Here is a 15,845-nt window from a genome sequence, read left to right on the forward strand (position 1 = left end):
TCCAACAGCAGAGAGAGAGACTCTGCCGTATCAGAAGCTTTTGCACATAATCACACACAGATGTCTGCTTGTAACTTAAACATTTCCTTGCTCATAATTAAAAAGAAGTTCAAAATGTACTTGCTCATGCAAACTGCAAGTCTCAGCAAAGCTGTACGAGCTGCCAATTCGGGCAAATACTGATTATACATCTTAACTAATCAGATATGCAGACCCATATATAAACAATGTTAAATGTAACCAGAGTAAAACAAGCAAATAAAATAAATAGAAATTAGCAAAAAACTTCACAACTATATATGTCCCATTGTCATGATTTCTGCTATTGATACAAGCTGATTTACAAATTTAACATTAGTTGGATACAGTGTTTCGGCATTTTGATACATAAAACCTTGAGGTGCAGCATCAATGCTTTTTAGAGTCCAACTAAACCATTTCGCATTATATAGCGTCCAACAACACGCAAACCAAGAAGGCAAAGGTATGCTGAGGGAAAATGTACATCATTCTGTACGGAGATCAGCCTCTCAGTCTTACTGAATGAGACTACGACAGGCTGTAACGCCACGCTGCGTTTAGATCTGCCCGACAACATCTACAAACAACCATACGGACCTCAGTACGAACAGAAAGACACATATTAAGGCCATTTTGTATTAAATGTATTAGGCTAACCTCTTCTAGAGACCAACCACACATCCGGAGTTAAAGTCTGATAATCATCATAACACATAGTAAACATTATTTCTCTCTCCTTCTGTTTCTGCAACACACACACACACACACACACACACACACACACACACACACACACACACACACACACACACACACACACACACACACACACACACTGACATTTCAGATTGCCAAGAGGTTGATCTTTCAACACGTGAGACCCCTATATGTACACACACACTTTACAAACAAATCTCATTGTTACATGGAGTTATAAATCCTGTAAAAATGTCTTAGCAGTAAAAGGAAAATTGCTGTATTTGTAGGCTCGGAAATTGAGGAGGTCCCTAAACCTAATGCTAAATGTACATCATAAATGGTTTCTATGTGTGTGTACTTCATGGCTTGGTGTCTGCTTGTTATTGTGTTCATCCCACCACATATGAAGTACACACACATAGAAACTTTGTCATATTTGAGCACTGATGGCCTGCTGAACGTTACTATGAGGGCAGCACTTGTGTTATGATATATATGATCCCTTTATGTTTGTTGTGTTACTGTTATGGTAAAGAATAAAGAAAAAAGTATATTTAATAACTGATTGGTGTTGTGATGTTGAATTTAGGTCGGCTAAAATGTAATATTGGGTCTGCTTCTAAAAGGACGGTTCAACCTAAACTTCTGTTGTGTTTGAATACAAGAGACTTGAGGAACTGAGGGTCAGTCCCTGCCCCATGTGTTCGGATGAAGGTCAACTGCTCTGAGGAGAGATGTGAAGGTTGTGCGCTCATGGAGGCTTTACTCTTCTGAGGTCTTTCGAAGCTGTCTTTCATACAGACTGAGTACATGATGAACAAACTGATACTGCTCCGCTGTCTGGATCATCCCACCTCTAAACACACAACAACAACAACAACATTAACAACAGCAGGAGACCAACTGTTAATACACGTCATCCACAGAATAGCATCTAGCAGTCCACTTTTATAGCACTTAACAAGAGACTATTATAACACCATATCTATGACTTTAGGGTGGCCTGGATACCACTGAGGGCAAAGAGCCAATGTTTATTCTGCTGCTGTCTCAGTACTCAAACTGACACTCATGTTTAATAGAACATACAGTGAATATATTTTACCTGTCCAAGCGTAGCTGGCTAGTGGTCTTCAGGATGTCAACCACCCCTTCATTGCTTAGCTGCTGGCATAAGATGGAGGTAGCAATGAAACAGCCAGTGCGTCCAATCCCTGCACTGAGAGTAGAGAAAATGGTGTTTAAAAAAATGTGTCAGTCCCGGAGAGCACAGGGACGACCAATCAATAGACAAAAGCTTTATTTGCCAAGTGTGCAGCATTTATTATGGGATATGATATTAAGTGCTCAAATGGATCATATATACACAAGTCCCTAGAGGGTTTCTTACTTATAGACTAGTCGGTTACAAAACTTCAATTTACAATTTGTCGATGCCCACATACCTAATATATACACTCTCCGGCCACTTTATTAGGTACCCCATGCTAGTAACGGGTTGGACCCCCTTTTGCCTTCAGAACTGCCTCAATTCTTCGTGGCATAGATTCAACAAGGTGCTGGAAGCATTCCTCAGGGAGTTTGGTCCATATTGACATGATGGCATCACACAGTTGCCGCAGATTTGTCGGCTGCACATCCATGATGCGAATCTCCCGTTCCACCACATCCCAAAGATGCTCTATTGGGTTGAGATCTGTTGACTGTGGAGGCCATTTTAGTACAGTGAACTCATTGTCATGTTCAAGAAACCAATTTGAAATGATTAGAGCTTTGTGACATGGTGGAAGTAGCCATCAGAGGATGGGTACATGGTGGCCATAAAGGGATGGACATGGTCAGAAACAATGCTCAGGTAGGCCGTGGCATTTAAACGATGCCCAATTGGCACTAAGGGGCCTAAAGTGTGCCAGGAAAACATCCCCCACACCATTACACCACCACCACCAGCCTGCACAGTGGTAACAAGGCATGATGGTTCCATGTTCTCATTCTGTTTACGCCAAATTCTGACTCTAACATCTGAATGTCTCAACAGAAATCGAGACTCATCAGACCAGGCAACATTTTTCCAGTCTTCAACTGTTCAATTTTGGTGAGCTCTTGCAAATTGTAGCCTCTTTTTCCTATTTGTAGTGGAGATGAGTGGTACCCGGTGGAGTCTTCTGCTGTTGTAGCCCATCCGCCTCAAGGTTGTGCGTGTTGTGGCTTCACAAATGCTTTGCTGCATACCTCGGTTGTAACGAGTGGTTATTTCAGTCACTGTTGCCCTTCTATCAGCTCGAACCAGTCTGGCCATTCTCCTCTGACCTCTGGCATCAACAAGGCATTTCCGCCCACAGAACTGCCGCTCACTGGATGTTTTTTCTTTTTCGGACCATTCTCTGTAAACCCTAGAGATGGTTGTGCGTGAAAATCCCAGTAGATTAGCAGTTTCTGAAATACTCAGACCAGCCCTTCTGGCACCAACAATCATGCCACGTTCAAAGTCACTCAAATCACCTTTCTTCCCCATACTGATGCTCGGTTTGAACTGCAGGAGATTGTCTTGACCATGTCTACATGCCTAAATGCACTGAGTTGCCGCCATGTGATTGGCTGCTTAGAAATTAAGTGTTAACGAGCAGTTGGACAGGTGTACCTAATAAAGTGGCCGGTGAGTGTATATATATATATATATATATATATATAAAATTATATTATATGTATGTGTGCGTGTGTGTTACCTGCAATGAACAATGACAGGGCCACTGTTGGATGGAGCCTGTTTCCTCGCTTCCTCCACTTCCTGAACCAACTCCAGGAGAGGCGGGGCCTTGTCTGGAGTTTTTTGATCTGGCCAGGATGTGTACCAGTACTGTCTGAGAGTGCGCTCCTCACCCTCACTCTACACACACAAAACATTCACATTGCACATTTGCAGTTCATAAACACACATGTATACACAAGAGCGTTTCTAGCCTTTCAATCAGTACTGGGCCACGGCCCAATTACAAAAGTGTCCCCTTAAGGCCATTTCACACCACACCGACAGACGCTGACCAACGGCGGCAGTAACCAGATTATAGCACATCACTTCTCTTAGACATTCTAATGCTGGGTAGTCACACATTATGCGATTTTGACTCCTAAATTATTGTCGTGACTTCGTGAAGCATCACAGATGCGGTGTCGGTTGTCACCTAATATGACACACTATACGGGATGAAACGATTGAACGATTGATTGATGCATTGTGCCCAAATCGGGTTGAAATCGTGTAGTATGAACCCGGCATAATTCCTATTCAGCATGTTCAATAGGTGAAAACAAGCTCTGACAAGGGCTAACACCGATCCGACAAAATCCGACGAAGTGTCTGTTGCCGTCTGTCAGTGCGTTGTGAATTGGCTTTATTTTGATACTGTTTTTTGTTACTGTTTTAGATATATAGAAAATGAACTGTCTTTACCTGCATTACAGAGTGTGTTGCTCGTTTACAAGCTGCACATGCAACAAAGAGCTGCTTCATGTGTTGCCCATATACTAACACAAACACACATTCTTTGATATATCTCTTTAAGATATCATATACGCAGATTTTGTGATTAAATACATTTCCTTCAATTATGTGAAACACTGCATTGCTAAGAATATTTGTTGCCATGACAGCAATGCCTCTAGAGGAAACACACCTAGAAGCTTTTCTGCTATTGCGCTCAACCTGGACTTCTCACTTTCTGTCCCTATTATCTTTCTACTCCACTTTCATGCAAACTTTTAGGAGGTTAGACTTTTCAGTAAATACGGGACTAGTTTTTATTAGTTACAATATATTAGTTATATTATAATTGACTTATTCTTTAAGAAAGTGATGGCTTTTAAACAGCAATTAATCTGCATTTCTCAAGGTCTGTGGGGAATTCTACTTGAAAAGAGGATGCAAAATATGATACAGTAATGTGTCTCATTTTTCATGGGTTTTAAACTAATTTAAAGTGCCCCTATTATGCTATTTTAAAGTTTCCTAATTTTGTTTTGGAGGTCTCCTACAACAGGCTTACATGCATCAAAGGTCAAAAAGCAGTTTCATTTTCTCATAATATACATTGCACATCACCACATTGTTCCATGATTCTCAAATGACTTGTTGGATGAATCAGTCTCATCCCTCCTTTCAGTGAGCTACTCTGCTCTGATTGGCCAGACAGCCCAGTCTGTAGTGATTGGGTCTACAGCTTACAGCGCCTGTCTGAAGCTAACGGCCTTTATACCATCTTGAAAACTTGAAAAGCCCTCAGCGACTGTACACACTGTAAAGACAGTAACAATGATGTTGATTTTACCAAATCAATCTGAGCACGAGTTTGATGATAAAACATTGGAAGAACTTATTCAACCCGAACATTCATCGCAAGGACGGCTTGAGCAGGAAGTTTCTCAGTGAAACGCTACTCAGTTTGAGGTACATTATGAGATGTTGCAACTGTAATTGTTGCAACTGTAATGTCCATCAACAAACCCATGTGTGTGTATATATTTCTAATTTATTGCAGTGCACATGCGGGAACTGTATCAATAATAGTGCATCTGTTAGCCGAGCACTAACTTGAATGACTGTAAGATTAAAGTTTGCTAAACAAATCTGGTTCCATCCTTTATCATTACACAAAGTAGTAAGAATGACAGACAATCTGCATTAATAGACACAGTTTTAGGTAATAGTGGCCCACAGCTGATTAGCAGAAGTATTTCAGTAAGACAGTAATAACGTGAGTTAGCCGGTTAGCCGGAGATCACAATATAAAACGCAAAACTACATATTTTGAACCCCCGGTAGAAAATGTATACATCAATAATTATTCATACTTACAGGTTGTTAGTCTGAGGAGCAAGCTGGTCCAAATAAACTGGGTACTGACCCATATTTCAAGAGCGAGCGTTTCTTTTGATTTGAGAAGCAGTCATCAGTAAAATGACGTGTTGTGGGCTGGCCAAGTTGTTCGTGGGCAGACAACGTACAACAAAGCATTATGCAAATGTATCTTCTAGTGACGTAGAACGGTAAAGCAATAGGATTCGAATGAAAAACTACTCGTATTGGCGGTTCAGAGACGATTCTTTCTTTTGGGAGACAATAACTTTATTTAACTTATTTAACTTTATTCGACTTTACAACTTTGCAGAACGTTTACATTTACAAACAGCTATGTTACACAATGCATGAATGGGAATATTCGAAAAACCATAAAAGGGGCCCTTTAAAGTTGCAGTAATGCTGTAATGTTGACCAGTAGGTGTCACCAAACTGCTCAGTAACGTGACAATGACATGCTACATTTTGCTAATAGACCAAAACATTACTAAGATATACTTAATACTTCCTGATACTTTCCTATACTTTGCTATTGTTAACTTTGTTTGTCTCAAAATTATATCCCTTCAGTTGGTATCAGTGTGCCAGATTTCTTTAATGAGAGTAATAAGAAGAAAATATCAAATTTCTCTCAACTTTTTGGTACAAATGTAACTGTTAATTAAGTCGGTTAATACATTAAAAGTCCATCAATCATTAGTTCACTTATAAATTAATATAAATGCAAGTCAGTTATTTTTACCAAAACGCACTCAAAACACCAAACAGACCTTCACAGTGAAAATCCTTAGACTGTAGTCATCTGCCTGGATGACCTGTTTGACAGTGATCTCGATACCCTCACAGACAACACTGTCCTCTGGCCAGTATTCTGTGCATTTCTGTGGATCACACAGACAAATATGTTTATTTAATTCATATTGATATCCAGCACAGCTCATTTTAACCCATGCAGACAAAAATCCATTCACGATTCCTGATGACTGAAATCAGGACTTGAAATTCAAATTGAAAATTGATATTCATTGAAATATTTCTAGGCAAGTAAAGAGTCAACATCACCTGAAACAGGTGCCTTTATTAACTTTTTGACTACAAAAATACAAAGTGAACATTTAGGAATGTGGTTTCATCCCAAGTAATTGCTCAGTATTAAATAGTGACAGCACCAGAGGTTGGACAAGAAGAGCAATTTAGTGTTGATTCAAGTTTACAAAATCCTGACAATTAAAGAGGAAATCCATCTGAATAATCTAGGATTTTTAATCACTCAGCATGAAAGACTGATTCATCCCAATCATGTGAGCATAGTGTGCATATGGTATATGTGTGGATATAGCCAGACCTCATTTTTTTCTTCAATATTGGTGATCATGACGATAATGGGACAGTGCTCCTGCCAAACCATCCTCCAGAAATCCCCCACTGTGTTTACAGTGGGACCCTGTGTGGCAATGTAAGCCTTTTCTTTCTCACCATAGCCCTAAAACAACATATGATAAAAACAAAAATGTAAATTCGAACAACTTTAAATGGCTATTTTGAGAAAAAAACACACAAAACTTTTGATAGTTTGTGATCTCATAATATATGTCATAAAAAAATAACTCCATAATTGTCTTTTCTTAAATATAATTTAGGGCTCATACATTTATTAGCTGAAATTTGAGGACAAATGACAGAATGTTACAGAAATGTTGCAAGAATGAAGCAATATTAAGAGCCCTCACAAAAATGCTAAATGATTAACAACCTTCAAAAAATGTAACGTTACACTACAAACTTGTTTATTTTATAAAATGTTATTAAAACAATTTAAATACTATATCAACCAGCAAAGTAACTTTTACAATTTGATGCTAACACAGACTCACCTTCAAATAATTAGCATTGATGTAGGTGCTGAGAAAATCACCTTCCTCGTTTGCTTTTAAGCAAACTCTGCTATGTGTGTCTGCAATTTAGAGATAAGACCTTACAAATACAAAGGTATGCCAATATCAAGAACAAACCTTATTAGATGTTTCCACATATAACTGTTTACAGAGTATTATACGCACTTGGTAGTATGGTTTTGTAGCGATTCTTCCTCACCACGCCGGGGAAAGTGTATTCTTTTGGGTCCACGAAGTTCATGGGTGTCTCCTGTTTCCAGCAGAATCCCAAGATGAGCAGTGACGTCACGTTACGATCGCTGTTTTGTTGTGTATATGCTTGTTACTGTGAATGATACTCACGTAGAACTCCGCCTGCAGTACAGCGTCGTCCAGTGCGCGCTTGTGCAGCTGCTCAGGGGTGAGCAGGTTGGATGCGTTCTGCAGGTATTCCTGTGTGCCCTGCTCTTTAGGGGACAGCAGCGCTCCATAGGGCTCTGTAGTACCAGGGGTGCACATGTCCAACGTCAGCGACACGTTAGAACCTCTCCTGAAAATCACAACAGTTTTTCAAGTGTTAAAGTTAAAAGCTAAAACTATTTTGACTACTTTTCTTTTTATAAGAGTTTGTTTTATGCACTTTAGGATATATAATTCTGCATAAATGAAGTGGGAATTCATCTGTTGTTCAAATATTTATTTAAAGTTGCCTTTTAAATATTGAACAATTGCTTTTTAATGTTTAATTATGACACAAGTGGTTAGCCTTTCCATCCTCACCACTTCTGCATTTATTATTCTTTCCTCATTGAAATATTTAGCACACTGTCACATTAAACACTTAACTAACAAAGCCATCATAGAATATTCTAACAGCAAACAACAACAAATTATTTATGAGTCGTACAATACATCATATGTGAAGCATCCAGAAAAAATAGCCTGTTTTATTACCTTTCCTGCAAGCCAACAGGTTTGACAGTGAGAGTGGCAGGGTCAGTTTCGGTCTTCATGTCCATAAAGCAGTCGAACACAGGCGTCTCCGGAACAGCATCCAGCTCGTAGAAATACTCCTGTTTAGCATCAGTCCATTCTGAATATGTAAAGGAGGGCTGCCTGCTCATGGACTGACGACGGTCGTCAGGGAAGCAAGATGGGTTGCCAGGCACCAGGGTTCTAATGCAGAACAGCGTCTGTTATGACAGCAAAAGGGTAAAAAAGGAAAGTTCAAGCTTTACACAAAGGAATGAGTGCATGCTAAACAATGTAGGGTTCAAATCAGCTGCTGCAACACAGATTATCCTGAGCACAAGTTATTGTATAAACAGGTTTGTCAACTAAAACTCTGAGTAGCAAAAGGCAAAAACATATAAAACATACTCACTCCAGTACCAAGAATGACTACACCTAAGAAGAGTGTGGCTATGAGGGGCAACGCGCTCTCCACCCTCCATATCTCCATCTGCAGACAAGTGCATTCATGTCTTTTTGTTATTTTGTCACTTCAAAAAATAAATGACATGCAGCAGTGAATTCCTTTCAAATATTATTCTTTCACATCAATCTTTTTTTATTCAGTCATTTCAGTTCTAGATCCGTCACCTGTTGATCATAGGCATCACTGGTGGAGAGAAGGTACTGAAGGAGATCCAAAACTTTATGTGCCGCTGGAAAAGCCCTGTATCCATTCAGCATGTAAAGGACCCACAAACCCTGAACACATCATCAAAACACATTTATTTTTTACACATGCACACACACAAACCCTTCAAAAGGTAAAAGTGACCTAGCCTACTTAACTGGGGATTGCAAAGAAAGATATGATGAGATGTTTTATTTGAATCACAAAATTTGTCTGAAACTGTCATTTGCGTTTCGGTAAGTTTAATGTCAAATTAATAAAAGAATATTGAAATAGTATTAATACATTTTAAAATAACCGTTTTCTATTTGAATATATTTTAAAATGTAATTTATCCCTGCGATGCAAAGCTGAATTTTCGGCATCATTACACCAGTCTCCAGTGTCACATGATCCTTCAGAAATCATTCCAATATACTGATTTGCTTGATAATATGCTGATATGTTGATTTTGCTTGCTAATATGCTGATGTCAATGTTGAAAACAGTTGTGCTGCTAAATATTTTGTAGAAAATGTGATGCATTCCCCCCCCCAGGATTCTTTGATGAATAGAAAGTTCAAAAGAACAGCATTTATTTGAAATATAAATCTTTTGTAACGTTATACATGTTGTTACTGTCTCTTGTGATTAATTTAATGCATCCTTGCTGAATAAAAGTATTAATTTCTTTATTTTTTAAAGTGACCCCAAACTTTTGAATGGTAGTTTGAATATATACGTCTTATACGGTTTGTCAGACAGGAAGGCATGTGGTGCAGTTATTGACTACAGGGTCGATCACAGCAGACCCTGGAACAGCCTGTCTTTCTATACTTATGCACAAACACACTCAAACAGAAGGATATTCAAGCACACAGATAGACAGGCACACCACAACAACTGTTTTATAGCTGTTTACATGACAAAAACCTTCATTATAAATTTAAAACTCCTGGTTTCAAAAAGTCGAAATTATTCAGCTACACAACATCATCACCAACTGTTTAATTTTAGCTAAAGCCAAATTTGCCACTTTTAGACAAAGCCAGAACATGGGAATACATTAAATATTCTCATACATACAGCGATTATAAATCAATAGACAGTCAATGGTGTGCGTACTGCATAAAGTGTGTTATGTAGGCTATCTATTAAGGATTTATTTTTTCATTATTTGAGAGAATGTGCATGAACTCACTGTGAGTTGAGACAGTGTGTACAACAGGAGGAAAGCTCCAGCTGTAACACTAGCTTTCAATACCCTTTCCCACAGAGCACCACCGACCCCTGGCAGGGGATCGTGAGTAAGTGAGGTGGCACTCTCCTGCTCTTTGGGTGCGTCCTCTCCAACAGGGGCTTCTGCCATGCTGCTCTCGAAACGTCCTGTCTTTAAACAACTGAAACAGACACAGAGAAAACCATATTTACTAGAGGCCGAATAGAGCATTTATTAGAGCAAACAGGAGCAAGAATGCAGCTGAATGTAATCAGAGAGTAGTACACTACATCTTCTGCAGTTCAGTCTCATAATTCATGGCATTGCTGTGGGAGGAATGACACATTTAGAGGTGGACTATGCAAATGAGACAGTGCTGCGGACATAACGCTAACATGGGATGTTATGCCATTTACAGTGCGAACAGCACTGTAGCAATCTTGTCACAAGATCCATAATGATCAGCATTAAGGAAATATTTAAGGTTTGAGGAGCAGTGATTAATGTTTCTAATTACATTACATTCACCATAAATTTTTTGAGTTTGATTACTGTTAGTCTACTGCTTTATTTTTTATTCATTAAATGAGAACCATTGACCATATAAGGAATCATATTTTCAAGTTTCAAAGCATGTTAAGCCATGAGCTCAATTCAGCTTATTTAAACTGAAATATTCCCACATCATGTGAGAGTTACTACTGATAAAAATTGTATCACTTTTTTCTTCTTTTTTTCATAGCAGAAATGCTTATGACACACTGTGTTTAATATTTAAACACTTACTGTGCACTGATAGTGACTATCAGTTTTCAAAAACATTAAAGGTGTACAATATCGCTGAGAGCTGACATTTCGACATATACACATAAACAAGCCATATAATTTTGTTAAATCCATGATCAATAAATAAATAAAAAATGGAACCTAGCCACCAATTTATTCTAGTTGTCACTCAAACTGCTTTGCATGAATATTGTATTGGATACTAATTTAGAAATGCTTAACTTGTCAAATAATGTGTAAAATACTAGTTAATTTTGCGGTTGAAATAGCAAATAATCACATAGCCAGAGATATATATATATATATATATATATATATATATATATATATATATATATATATATATATAATATACATACACACACAAGCAAAAGTCAAACCGAGCATGCTGTGTCACCTTTAGTGCAGAGTCAACACTCAGGGCTGGAGTGGATCACTCTGATCAATACTCCAGCTCCACACACACACACACACACACACACACACTGAGGTTGCATTTACAAGAAAAACAGTCACTTCAGCAACAAATACACCCATCCCCCTTTCTTTCACTCCTTTATCTCTTCGCTGCATTTCTCCCTTCTTTTCTTCTTTCCCCTATTCTCTTCCTCTTTTATCTTTCTTTAATGTTTACCCCTCTCTCTTCATACCTCTGACCCTCACCTTCGAATGGTCTCCTTCTATCCCTTTCACCTTTATCCATCTTTACTTCCCCCTTTCTTTTACCTCTCCTCTGTGATGAATATTATTAATTTATTTATCCCTGTACTCTATTCATGCAGCAGCTGGATGCTCTTGAATTATGAGAATGAGCTATAAAGAGCAGAGATCGCTGTTTTGAAGGAAACACACACATGCGTGCATATACACACAATTACACACCCTTCTCAGATTGTCTTTCATCAAACCTAAGCATAATCATCTCAAGCCACTTGCTAAATCAGCATTCAATTCCCAGCCACAAACTGTCCGACAGGGAGAGATGGAGAAAGGCAGGTATCTGAACGAAACCAAGGATTAAATGGGCCATAAACAAACTATTTAGTAATGGAAACTATGTTTTTGTCCTTTGACAATTTGACAATTTCTGTGTCATTTGTCAATGATAACTACTACACAGCATACATTTCCGACCATTCAAAAGTTTGGGGTTGGTACAATTTTTTTTATGTTTTTGAAAGAAGTCTCTTATGCTCACCAAGACTGTGTTTATTTGATTAAAAATACAATAAAAACAGTAATACCATGAAATATTATTACAATTTTCAATTGCAAATATATATATTTTTACTATTTACTGTATTATCAATGGTGAAAACAGTTGTGCTAGATATTATTTTTGTGGAAACAGTGATAAAAAAAATCAGGATACTTTGATGAATAGAAAGTTGAAAAGAACAGCATTTATTTAAAATAGAAACCTTTTATATTGTTATAAATGTCTTTACTGACACCTATGAGCAATGTAGTGCATCCTTCCTTGCTGAATAAAATTATTAACTTACTGATCCTAAACATTTGAACGGTAGTGTATATACACATATATTTAACTTAATATTGAATTCAACTCTATGGTCAAACTCTTAAAACTTATTGACTCAGCTTAATTTCAGTTAAGACTATAACTTCTGTAAAAACTTTTTCATTTTCACAAATGTAAAACTTTGCAAACTCAATTCCTTTCTCACTGAACTGCATAGCACATATCAATAATGAACTTATTATTTAAATTGTATCGTTTTAATATGTTGGCTTGAGAGAGCCATTTATATATTTAATTTTTTTTTTTTTTTACATTTATCTTAATTCTTAAAACCTAGTTTCACTTGACAAAAAAAATCGCATGCTTCTGTGTATACAAAAAGACTCACAAACACATTGCTTTCATAAACCAAAGCATAATCAAAAATATCCTTCACTCTCAGAGAAAGAACAGACATACTTCATAAAGAAACAATAGAGCACTTACTGTATAAAAAAAGCAAAGTTAGGCTCACATGACAGTGACAAACGCCTTTCTCAGGACCTAAAACAAACTAGGAGTAGTAAGAAGGAAAATGAGAAATAGATATTAGTGAGAACTGAATTAAAAATCTCAATTTAAATAGCAGTATTTATATAGCAGTAGATGACCATTCTTACTCATGCAGCTCTGTACAGGGCGCTACAGATGGCGATACAAGCAGAAGACACCGCGTGCCAAGTCAACCAACAGTATGGAGTCACTGAGCGGTATCGAATAAATAGCCCTCCATGTGTGTCTATCACAGAAAAATGACAGGTGGTCAAAATATAGCAGGAGATATGATTAATCCAAGCAAGACGTTCAGAAATCAAACACAGTGCAGACGACAGGCTAGACAAAAGGACGAAAAAACAATGAAGAACTTAAGGCCTGTGGGAGACATATCTCAAACCCGAACACACACTCAGTCTTCTCTACAATCAGTAAACAATAGCTGCAGAGGTCTGGTCTGGTGATGACGTGATCTACATTGGCATGGGGGTAACCATGGAAACAAATACACTCAGCAGCAAACGGTTTATATAGAACCACAATCAACACCCCCCTCCACACACAGACACACAAAGGTACACACACTCTGACACCCACACATACAGACACGCAAAGGGATCATGCAGCAGACAAAATCCATAGTGGAATAAAAGGAGAAACACAGTTCCCATCTGGCACAGACATTTCCTGCCTATTGTGTTCGAAACAAATATGAAATCCATTTCTCTTTCCACAGTTCTAATGAGATGCAAACTCATTATATAGGGCTTTTTAAAGTCATAATCTATAGCCAACCCCTAACCAATACACATATAAACAGCATAAACTAAACATAGACATATCGCACAGCCTCCGCACTGTACAATGAGGCAGACTTTATACATCCTACACACTATTCTGAACTAAATCAAAGTTAATATGCGTCAGCAATGCTTTTAACAACAACAATGGAGGGTAATAACTGTTGGCAATTTAGCATGGCCTTATTTATTTTCATTTTGGATACATTAGAAGTCTATATATCCATAAAATAATAATTTTTAATTCTCCTCAACAAAGAATTAGCTAATGGTAATACGGATTTTTTTTCTATGCTAATAGTTTTAATGAAAGAAAACAGCATGAAAGAAAGAGAGAGAGAGAGAGAGAGAGAGAGAGAGAGAGAGAGAGAGAGAGAGAGAGAGAGAGAGAGAGAGAGAGAGAGAGAGAGAGAGAGAGAGAGAGAGAGAGAGAGAGAGAGAGAGAGATTACCTGCTTAATAGCAGCCCTACACTAGGGCCGGTGTTTCATTGTGCTTGCTCGTACGAGAGGATTACGCTTGATGCTGGATGAGTTAAATCGGTGTGTTTTTTGTTCTGCAGACTGGGCCCAATATTGTGCTGCACCTTTGGATTTCCATGAATGAAAGCTGTCATGGTTTCCAAAGAACCCACCTCTCCGTCTCACTCTCCATTTCTGAAACTCATAGCTGATGTGATTAACTGGTTGTATACATTTCAGAGATGAATGACAAAGACAGGGCCACAAATCATTTGTGAGAAAGAGCGATAGAAAACGTAAGAGTCTGAAATCACGGGCAGGGGATTATTTAGACCAGTCTCCCCAACCCATGAAATATAGCCTAAGTCTCACTGGCTTAATGCATTGACTAAAAGCAAACATCCCTTTTTAAAACTAATTCCTGCACAAACAGTCATTATATTGATCCAAAGTCTGAATTATTCAAACAAACACTAAAAAAACCCCCAAAACAATATATAATAGTCTGACTGCATATATAGCCCCCATATCTCCATACACTCATCTGTTATAGGCTACACACACAGGATGGCAGTCTATCTGGAGAACATCAGTCACACAGCGGAAGGGATAAGATAGTCAACACTTGTTGAATGCCATTTAAGGACCCAAAATGCATCCTCCCATCTTCCAAAACCCACCAAATGGGCTTTGTAAAATGATCCACTACATCTATAACATACTGATAAAATGAATCTGTTTTTCATCATCATAAACATGAAGATCATTTACTTCAATTTCCTACCAGTCATTGTGTTCACCAACCAAAGACAATGTTTAGATTACTTATGATAGCCTGAATGACACATCCCAACGGTGAGCTAGTTTTTTTTTAAAGAACGAAACAGCCCGTATAAACAGGAGTAGGCTACATGCACCATACTGAAACGCCTCGCTGACTCGCTCATTGACTCGCTTCGCCTCTTCATTGATACCAACACTGCGTCGAGCGAGCGTCTCAGCATCCTCAAAAACACGACACGCTCTTCCACAGGACGAAATGGACACTGAATAATAATGTAAACCGCGCCGTCTATGGAAAAATACGGATGCGCTCTTACCTCTCGGTTGGGTGAAAGCGATGGAAATGAGCGCGGAGATTCGCGCAGCATCATTAATATTCACATCACAGCGCTCGCGGAGACGCGCGCGGAGGAAGAACAGGCAGCGGGAGACGCTGCAGTCGCTGCAGAGCCGAATAGCGGCCCTCCATATGAGTCCGCCTCTCTCACAATGAGGAGGGTCTGTGTGTGTGTGCGTGGTGCGCGCGTGAGCGCGCGCGTGTCTTAATATCCTCTGACTCTTTCTTCCGAGTATATTTTTGTTTGAGTTTTTAATAGGTGTTGACGTGTAAGGTATATTGTCTTTCGCGAGGCGGATGGTGCGATGCTTCGCTTCAGGTGGCAGCTGGAGGTGTAACCTAGGCAACGGGGTTACACCTCCATCTCGGGGTA

At 38.6% G+C, this 15,845-nt stretch overlaps 1 protein-coding gene across 1 annotated transcript; it reads right to left on the reverse strand.

Annotated features, from left to right (window-relative positions):
* Positions 1-1,091: 1,091 nt before the first annotated feature.
* Positions 1,092-15,643, reverse strand: ptpn5 (protein tyrosine phosphatase non-receptor type 5). Its single transcript, XM_056269901.1, has 13 exons — positions 15,453-15,643; positions 10,272-10,470; positions 9,052-9,162; positions 8,834-8,911; positions 8,404-8,642; positions 7,813-7,999; positions 7,636-7,720; positions 7,450-7,529; positions 6,921-7,058; positions 6,346-6,456; positions 3,447-3,607; positions 1,826-1,939; positions 1,092-1,576 (listed from the first exon to the last, which is right to left on the reverse strand). Exons 2-13 carry the CDS (start codon positions 10,437-10,439, stop codon positions 1,483-1,485), a joined length of 1,566 nt encoding a protein of 521 aa, XP_056125876.1. The 5' UTR covers positions 10,440-10,470; positions 15,453-15,643; the 3' UTR covers positions 1,092-1,482.
* Between the last annotated feature and the right edge of the window lie 202 nt (positions 15,644-15,845).

Source organism: Rhinichthys klamathensis, unplaced genomic scaffold, assembly GCF_029890125.1.
Source record: "Rhinichthys klamathensis goyatoka isolate OS25496 unplaced genomic scaffold, OSU_Roscu_1.1 h1tg000292l_1, whole genome shotgun sequence".
Taxonomy (NCBI): Eukaryota; Metazoa; Chordata; class Actinopteri; order Cypriniformes; family Leuciscidae; genus Rhinichthys; species Rhinichthys klamathensis.